General features: G+C 49.6%; 1 protein-coding gene across 4 annotated transcripts in view; it reads right to left on the bottom strand.

Annotated features, from left to right (window-relative positions):
• The window catches only part of apbb2b (amyloid beta (A4) precursor protein-binding, family B, member 2b), a 41,416-nt gene that overhangs the window by 18,489 nt on the left and 12,927 nt on the right, over positions 1 to 10,000 (bottom strand). For 3 of the 4 annotated variants that reach the window (XM_062530625.1, XM_062530627.1, XM_062530629.1), the window contains exons 2-4: positions 9,283 to 9,392; positions 7,733 to 7,793; positions 5,454 to 6,782 (exon numbers count right to left, since the gene is read on the bottom strand). In XM_062530625.1, coding sequence (XP_062386609.1) covers positions 5,454 to 6,782; positions 7,733 to 7,751 — 1,348 coding nt within the window. In that variant the 5' untranslated portion in view covers positions 7,752 to 7,793; positions 9,283 to 9,392. The remainder of the gene's footprint in view (positions 1 to 5,453; positions 6,783 to 7,732; positions 7,794 to 9,282; positions 9,393 to 10,000) is intronic. The other variant, XM_062530628.1, reaches the window with a different exon arrangement.

Below are 10,000 nucleotides of genomic sequence, written 5' to 3'. Positions count from 1 at the left end.
CTGAGGGATTCTGGGTAAACACAGAGCTGTGTGAGGACCAAGGGGCTGAGGGATTCTGGGTAAACACAGAGCTGTGTGAGGACCAAGGAGCTGAGGATTCTGGGTAAACAGAGAGCTGTGTGAGGACCAAGGAGCTGAGGGATTCTGGGTAAACACAGAGCTGTGTGAGGACCAAGGAGCTGAGGGATTCTGGGTAAACACGGAGCTGTGTGAGGACCAAGGAGCTGAGGGATTCTGGGTAAACACCAAGGAGCTGAGGGATTCTGGGTAAACACCAAGGGGCTCCTCATGACTGCAGTGACTCATGCACAGGGGGCGCTGTGCGGTCGCATCAACTCTATTATCAACGCAACACACACAGTGGCGTTCACACAATGTGTCTCTGTGTGTGTGTGTGTGTGTGTGTGTGTGTGTATGTGTGTGTGTGTGTGTGTGTGGGTGTGTGTGTGTGTATGTGTGTGTGTGTGTGTTGCTTTGGGTCATATATTTAGCTTAGGCTTAAAGACACTGTAAGCAGAAGGCTGGGGATTCAGAAAGGAAGTTACAATCTATAAACAGGAAATGAAGCCTGACTGTAGCCAAATCACAGACACAGACCTCACAATACAGGATATACTGTAACACACACTGTCACAGACACATAGGTGTTAACCTCACAAAAACTACAGACAAGCTACGTGCACACTGGAGAGGTCGGTACTCCACAGGACTTCTATAAGGAGAAGCTCATTAGCAAAGCAGTCTGGGAGATGTAGTCCCTGCTCTGAAAGTAGGTCACTCTGGACCAAGAAGCCTATTCACAACTTTATGGGTTTTTACAAATCCCATAGCCTTTAATACTCACACGCACTCACGCACGCACGCACACACACACGCACGCACACACACACACACAACAGAGAAAACGTAGCAGGACACTCCTTAGATTCCTTACATTTCAGAAGAATCACAGCACATCACTCACACAGTGACGCAGAAAACATGCAGAGACAGATGCATGGTTAACAAAACACCTCCCTTGGAGGGATCCGTCACCCTCTGGAACTAATCACCCAGAGGGAGGGATGGAGAGAGAGAGAGAAAGGGAGAGAGAGAGAGAGTCTGTAGAGAGTAGAGAGCTGTAGGCATGTTCCTTAAAACATGCTGACCTCCTCTGTTGGCACCCCCGCCTCTCTCTCTTTCCCCCCCTCTCTGTTCTCTCTATTTCTCTCTTCCCCCTCTCTGTTCTCTCTATTTCTCTCTTCCCCCCTCTCTGTTCTCTCATTCTGTTTCTCTTTCATTCCTATAAGAGGGAGGAGACAACTATATCACGTCTACTGGGTGCTCACACACACACACACACACACAAATATACACACACCTTGAAAATGCAGGCACTCCTACAAACAGGACACAGACACACACACACACACACACACACACACACACACACACACACAAATATACACACACCTTGAAGATGCACACACTCCTATCAACAGGACACAGACACACACACACACTCCCCGATGCTCTGCATTATCATGTCTGTCTAAGTCTCGTCTTGACAGCCCCCTGCTCCATCTCCCTCACACACACACACTGCATCTCCCTCACACACACACTGCATCTCCCTCACACACACACACTGCATCGGTGGGTGAGCACATGTGAAGGAAACACCAGTGCTGCACAGCATGTTACCGACGACACACACAGACATACACAGACATGCATGTGCATTCAGTCACACACACACACACACACACACACACACACACACACAGACATGCATACACACGCGCATACACCCACTTTACCTACCCTCGTAATTGACAATAACAATGGCCAGCATGTAGTCTTTGCCCAGCATCATGACTGAACAGCAGCGCGCCTCTCTCAGAGCATGGGAGCCGAGGGAGGGAGACAGAGGCAGCGCACGAGCCAGCGAGCGAGGGGGGGGGGGGGGACGGAGAGAGGAGGGGGGGGGGGAGAGATGGGCTGCTCTAGCCGTCTATTTGCCTTGATGCTATTTTCATGTTTTCCTTTCTTTCGCTCTCTTTTCTCTATCTACTTGGCCATCTCTAGGCAGGAACATAAACAGAGGCTGCACAGAGCATTTCCTGTCTGGCCGTCGCTCACTCGGAACGCTCCTTCCTCTAAGCACATCGTGTTGTCGTAGCAACCTGAGAGACCAGTGCTCCTGCAGTACCAGACAGCAGCTGAGGTCATGTGACTGAGCCGTGATCCAGAGAAAGAGGGGGGGTGGTGGTGGGGGGGCGGGGGGGAAATGACAGAGAGGGGGATCCCTGCAAGATCACACACACACACACACACACACACACACACACTCTGCTGTGTGACACACACATACTGTATACACTGCAGACAAACATGCCATCAAAGCAGCACTTCTGCCATGCAGTGGAAAACAGATTGTTACAGACTACAGAACTCACACACACACACACACACAAACAAACTGATCAACAAACATAGAAAGGCAAAGCAGTCGTGCCCTGCACCATCACCTCTGCCACCACAACTCATCTACCACAATAACCACCAACACCACAACTCAGCTACCATCACAATAACCATCAACACCACAACTCAGCTACAGTACGTCACAATAACCACCAACACCACAACTCAGCTACAGTACCACCACAATAACCACCAACACCACAACTCAGCTACAGTACCACCACAATAACCACCAACACCACAACTCAGCTACGTCACAATAACCACCAACACCACAACTCAGCTACCATCACAATAACCATCAACACCACAACTCAGCTACAGTACGTCACAATAACCACCAACACCACAACTCAGCTACAGTACCACCACAATAACCACCAACACCACAACTCAGCTACAGTACCACCACAATAACCACCAACACCACAACTCAGCTACGTCACAATAACCATCAACACCACAACTCAGCTACGTCACAATAACCACCAACACCACAACTCAGCTACCACCACAATAACCACCAACACCACAACTCAGCTACCACCACAATAACCACCAACGCCACAACTCAGCTACATCACAATTAACTACCAACACCACAACTCAGCTACATCACAATAACCACCAACACCACAACTCAGCTCCCATCACAATAACCACCAACACCATAACTCAGCTACAGTACCACCACAATAACCACCAACACCACAACTCAGCTACCATCACAATAACCATCAACACCACAACTCAGCTCCCATCACAATAACCACCAACACCACAACTCAGCTACGTCACAATAACCACCAACACCACAACTCAGCTACCACTACAATAACCACCAACACCACAACTCAGCTACCATCACAATAACCACCAACACCACAACTCAGCTACCATCACAATAACCACCAACACCACAACTCAGCTACGTCACAATAACCACCAACACCACAACTCAGCTACCACTACAATAACCACCAACACCACAACTCAGCTACCATCACAATAACCACCAACACCACAACTCAGCTACCATCACAATAACCACCAACACCACAACTCAGCTACAGTACCACCACAATAACCACCAACACCACAACTCAGCTACAGTACCACCACAATAACCACCAACACCACAACTCAGCTACCATCACAATAACCATCAACACCACAACTCAGCTACGTCACAATAACCACCAACACCACAACTCAGCTACCACCACAATAACCACCAACACCCCAGCTCAGCTACCACCACAATAACTGCCAAAAATGGCCACTGGTTACCATAAAATCAGTCAAATCAAGTACTGTAGCTAGATGTACCAAGAAAATGACTAGAAAGCTAAGCCACTGAACTAATACAGTTTAATAAATTACTCCACCATCAGAGAGGACATAGCTTTCATCAAGACCCTTGTCAGTGCAAAGACTACCACCAACAGCTATCAGTTACACACACTGTCAAAATACCAGCTGGTGGTAACACCCCACCAGGAGTCTGATATTGTGACTGACATCTTCAGACATCTCACTGAATGCGGTTGTCATTACAAGAGTCTACTCCACTCTAAGGAGAGAGGCATTTGCTGCCTGAAAGTGTTCCCTCTAAAATGCAGAGGTGGAAAAGTCCAGCTTCAGAAAGTAAAAGTCCTACCACATATCTGTGCCAACCATTCATTTAAACCAGCTGATTGTAAATAGCACAATTCTTCAGCCAGGTAGAGAAGCTAATTAGTGAGATCACCTGTGTTAAGTGCACAGGTAGAACCAATACATGGTTGGAGTTTTACTCTCTGAAGCTGGACTTTTCCAGCTCTGCTGAAGTGTATGGGCTTCCTCTCATCTCCTTTGGTGTTGGGATAGGCAGCCATGCTTCAGTGCAGGCCACCCAGCTAGGGCAGGCACCAGGAACCTGCTGAGGACCCCTCTAGTCTACGGCACCTGGGGAGGTGCTAAGAGACATGCTGGCCCACACACACACACACACACACACACACACACACACACACATACAGCACACTCCTTGAGATGTACACACAGTTGGCTCTAATCACAGACACACAACACACTCCTTGAGATGTACACACAGTTGGCTCTAATCACAGACACACAGCACACTCCTTGAGATGTACACACAGTTGGCTCTAATCACAGACACACAGCACACTCCTTGAGATGTACACACAGTTGGATCTAATCACAGACACACAACACACTCCTTGAGATATACACACAATTGGCTCTAATCACAGACACACAGCACACTCCTTGAGATGTATGTATACACATAGTTGGCTCTAATCACGGACACCACAGCATGTGTCTGTCTGACTGCACACCTGTTCAACATCTGCTCAGGTGGCCATACCTGGTGCCATCCTACTACTGATAAAGAGCAGCACTCCTCTGGTCTGTTGCGTCCACCCTCAGTCCTGCTTGTGCTTCACAACAGCAGCTCACAGTCCACTCCCGACCCAGAGGCACTTCTTGTTGACCAGTGCTGACCCCCCTTCCCTCTCCCGGCATCAGGACATTTGGCTAGCGGCTCCATGTGAAGCCTGCTCATGATGTCACACCTGCCTACTAACCACACACACCTCCAAATGGCACGGAAGGAATGTCACACACACTTGGCTCTACAAGCAAACACAGCAGTTAACACCACTTCTAATTTAATCTCAACGCTTGGCATTTTTTAATCTATTAAACAGTCTTGCCTTAGGTGCTATTCCTATCCAAACTCAGCAAATGTGTGTGAGCATGAGTAAGCATGAGGGTATGAGGGTGCCTTGGTCCTCTACTTCATAAAACACTCTTTAATGTTCAGCAAAAATAGTTCTGGTCTTCAAAGATGCTCCTCTAGTCCTGAGACAAACAGTCAGGGAGCGAGAGAAAACAAGAGATTAGGAGCCAGAGCTCTGTCTCTGTGCTGTGTGTGTGTGTGTGTGTGTGTGTGTGTGTGTGTGTGTGTGTGTGTTTACCATTCTCCTCTGGAGAGCCCAGCGAGGCGCTGTCCTGGGAGAGCGTGGTCCAGCTGGACTCCTCGTCGCTGGGGGCCAGGTTCTGGATGCGGTTGAGGGCGCAGTCTGTCTTGGCGCCGGTGCGCGGCCGGTCCTTCTTCACCTCCGGCGAGGAGGAGGAGGAGGACGAGAGCAGAGGCGTCTCCTCAGGGGGGGAGGAGGAGGAGGAGAGCAGAGGCGTCTCCTCAGGGGGGGAGGAGGAGGAGGAGAGCAGAGGCGTCTCCTCCGCGCTGGGCTGCTTGGGAAGGGACGGAGGGCGAGGCTGCTTCAACAGAGGCTGAGTCACTTCCTGTTCGGGGACATCACCCCCTTCCAGCAGGCTCCTGCTCTCGTCCACAACGGGTGACTTCCTGTCCACAGCCGGCGACTTCCTGTCCACAGCGGGCGACTTTTTGTCCACAACGGGCGACTTCCTGTCCACAGAGGGTGAGCCTTTGTCCAGGGAAGGTGACTTCCTGTCCACGGAGGGTGAGTCTTTGTCCAGGGAAGGTGACTTCCTGTCCACAAAGGGTGAGTCTTTGTCCAGGGAAGGTGACTTCTTGTCTTCAGAGGGTGAGTCTTTGTCCAGAGAAGGCGACTTCTTGTCTTCAGAGGGTGAGTCTTTGTCCAGGGAAGGCGACTTCTTGTCCAACGTTGGAGACTTCTTCACATCCTTCTTGTCGTCGTCCTGTTTGAGCAGTTCAGGCAGGATGAGCAGGTCCTCTGATTCGGCCAGCGAAGCATTGGAGATGTGGTCCTCCTCCTCCTCCTCCTCCTCCTCTTCCTCCTCCGCTGTGGTGTTCAGGTCCGCTGCCTCCTCGCTGGACACGGAGTCGCTCAGCGTGTTGTCCAGGTCCATGTGGGAGTCCAGCTCGGCGCTGAGCTCCGGCTCGTCCGGCTTGAGCTCGTCCTCGCCGCTGGAGAGCACCACGAGCTCGTCCGTGTTCTTGTTGACGTCTTGCTGCTCGGCGGCCTTGCGCAGCTGATTGGCTCCGTTCTTGGCGTGCTTGGGGTTGGAGGCGGAGTCGAGGGCGGGGTCAGTGGCGGGCGCGTTGGCGGGGGCGTCGCCCTGGCCCAGGCCCAGGCCCATGGCGCTCTGGATGCTGGTCAGCGCGTACTTCTTGCGGCATTTGGGGGGCGTGGACGAGCCCTGCTTCAGCAGCTCAGTGCTCAGCAGCTGGTTGTGGGAGGAGCGCAGGCTCAGCGAGGTGGGAGGGCTCACTGGGGAGTCACTGTTGTGATTGGCCACATCCACAGAGGGGGTGGAGTTACAGGATGACTGCACACACACTGACATCATGTCCAAGGAGTCTGAAAGTATCAAAATAATATCTCAAAGATACATCATTTACATTTGTTGATAGTACAATAATAGTCAATACTCAATAAAAGATGTTAATTTGAGAAGACAGAAAACAGAAAAGCATAATCAGGGAATTATGGGATGCCCTGAGGGTATGAGTTATGAGTCCTGTCCCCTCCACACACAGACTTCAGTCAGGTTATTACGTCTTCAGATGGGCCGCTCTTAAAGCCTCTGTGATGATTTTACTCAACAAACACAACAAAATGAAATTAATTTACATATATTGCAGCTCATCAGTAGACTGCACTTGCTGCTTATTTAGTTGAAAATCTAATTACGGCTGAGGGTAGCTCATCTCAGCAATGTTTACAAAGACGGCCATTCAAAAGCTCTCTGCAAAAGCATTCACTATGGAACAGAGCTGCTCATTGTGAAATGTCCACATATGCAGAGAACGAGAAAGAAAGAGGGAGAGACAGAGCGAGAGACATGGAGAGAGAGAAAGAAAGAGGGAGAGACAGAGTGTGAGACATGGAGAGAGAGAAAGAAAGAGGGAGAGACAGAGCGAGAGACATGGAGAGAGAGAAAGAAAGAGGGAGAGAGAGAGCGAGAGACATGGAGAGAGAGAAAGAAAGAGGGAGAGAGAGTGAGAGACATGGAGAGAGAGAAAGAAAGAGGGAGAGAGAGAGCGAGAGGCATGGAGAGAGAGAAAGAAAGAGGGAGAGAGAGAGCGAGAGGCATGGAGAGAGAGAAAGAAAGAGGGAGAGAGAGAGCGAGAGGCATGGAGAGAGAGAAAGAAAGAGGGAGAGAGAGAGCGAGAGGCATGGAGAGAGAGAAAGAAAGAGGGAGAGAGAGAGTGAGAGACATGGAGAGAGAGAAAGAAAGAGGGAGAGAGAGAGCGAGAGAGATGGAGAGAGAGGCACAGTGAGACAACAAGACAGTGACAGGCAGGTACCTGATATCAGGTCAGTCATCAGCCTTAATCAACACGAGTCTTCAGAACATCACATGAACATCTGATGCAAAGAAACACAAAGAAACTCTTTTCACCACTGCCCTCGTAGGCATTTATTCACTATTGTTCTTTGCTTTAATTTAGGTGAAGCACATTGAGTTATGCCTGTGAATGAGATGGACTATAAATAAACTTGCCTTGCCAGCCTTGAGTCATTAAAATGCTCAGACTCAAACTTGCCAGAACTGGGCATGTATCACAGTAGGCCATTGAGACAGTAAATCCCATGCAAGGAGAGCTATATCAGGGCAGAGAGAGCTCAAGGCAGGACAGCACAACTGACGGTGTGGCTGCCCTTGGCTGTGATGAATGACCATCTCCTGGCTTCAACTCTTGATTGCTCAGAGGACGAGTAAGCTGTCCTTGTAAAAATAGACCACTACTTATCACAGTCAGAATAAAGCCCTATTCGCACGGGATTAGTATTATCTGTGGACCTTTGGTGATTTGTGATAATTGCGGAGAATGCCTGAGATCTTAGTCCCGTGCGAATGTGCCATGTCTGTAATTTGTAAAGTGAAAATTCCGCCGCAAATTACCTACTGTATTTCGCCAAACACAGACGTCCGGTGATAATACTAATCCCGTGCGAATCTGCATCTCAGTGATTGCCATTGCAATTGCATATCTTTTCTACTTTCTGCGTTGTTTTCGGACGTTAGCATACGACATATCCGGGTGTAATGTCAGTGAAAATAGAGTTATTTACAGACTTTGCTTATCCCGTGCGAATGCGCTGCAAGTAACACAGAGGTGGGGTGATAATTTGAAAATGACCAGAGGTCCACAGGTAATACTAATCCCGTGCGAATAGGGCTTAAGAGACAATGCAAAGGGCTGTTTAGCAAATGAAAGCAGTCCATCCATTCTAGCTACATTGTTAGCATTTAAAATAGAGGATGTTATGTATTTTTCTCACAAGCGATATTACTTTCCCCAGCGAGCTAAAGCAAAGAGGAGCATGTGTTTCTGGGAGAGATCGTGCACAGTGTTGTTGAGTCATCTAGGGCTAGCGCTCAAATGAGCTAAACAGGCCTGGAGGAAATAGGGCTGCAGACTACAGCGTCCACAATGTGCTGTACAAAACAGGGCCCTGCTCCAGCGGGTGTGTGCTCTCCCCTCAGACGAGGCCTAACGCTGGCCCATAAAGCACTGCTCCAGCGGGTGTGTGCTCTCCCCTCAGACGAGGCCCAACGCTGGCCTAACGCTGGCCCATAAAGCACTGCTGACAGCCCAGCCCAGACCCATAAAGGCCTGTTAGGACACGCTACGCAATAGTGCCGTTCTGGCCCTGAGCAAGATGGCTGCAGCAGATGTGGAGTGGTCAGTCTCAGGGGGCATACAGTAAAGACATGCTCTTTCACACACACACACACACACACACACACACACACACACACACACACACACACACACACGCACACACACACACACACAGGGAGAGACATACACACACAGACACACACACTCATCATGTAAACTGTTCTCACCAGAGAGTTGAGAATTGTGGGAGATTCCAGACTGTGGCTTTGTCCATGATGGTGTCACTGCATGGCTCTCCAGCAGAGTACAGCAATGTCATCACACGCATACAGCCAGTCTGTGGAGCACAAACACAACAACACAAAAGACCCATTTACTGTTTACAAGCAAACATACTGTAGCAATAGACTGGGACTGTGAGTCTGTGCACCCCCCCCACACACACACACACACACACACACACACACACATCGTCACTCTCATCGTCTCTCACGTCTGTTATGACACACAGGGCTCACATTTCACACAACACACACAGATAAAGAATCATCAATTATTCACATCTAATCAAAGATTCATACCCAGGACACACACACTGTGTGTGTGTGTGTGTGTGTGTGTGTGTGTGTGTGTGTGTGTGTGTGTGTGTGTCTGCTGTTTATGACTAGGATGTGTGAGAAATGTTTAGGGGGTTGTTGTGGCTGCCTTCTCACATGTGCTCATGTGTACAAGCCCCTGAGGTGGGAGTCATTTCCAAACAATGCCAGCCATTACAGAGCACATGTGCAGTCCTACACAACACACACATACACACACACACACACACACACACACACACACACACACACTCTAGCTGAGCGGAGGGACAGTCATAAATGAGATGGATGGTGTTGTACAGGCCGTACCCACAGCCCTCTACCAGGCCTCTGTTTCCTTTGGGGCCGT

The sequence above is a fragment of the Sardina pilchardus genome, chromosome 2 (genome assembly GCF_963854185.1).
Source record: "Sardina pilchardus chromosome 2, fSarPil1.1, whole genome shotgun sequence".
Taxonomy (NCBI): Eukaryota; Metazoa; Chordata; class Actinopteri; order Clupeiformes; family Clupeidae; genus Sardina; species Sardina pilchardus.
This window is presented reverse-complemented; position numbering and strand designations above follow the sequence as displayed.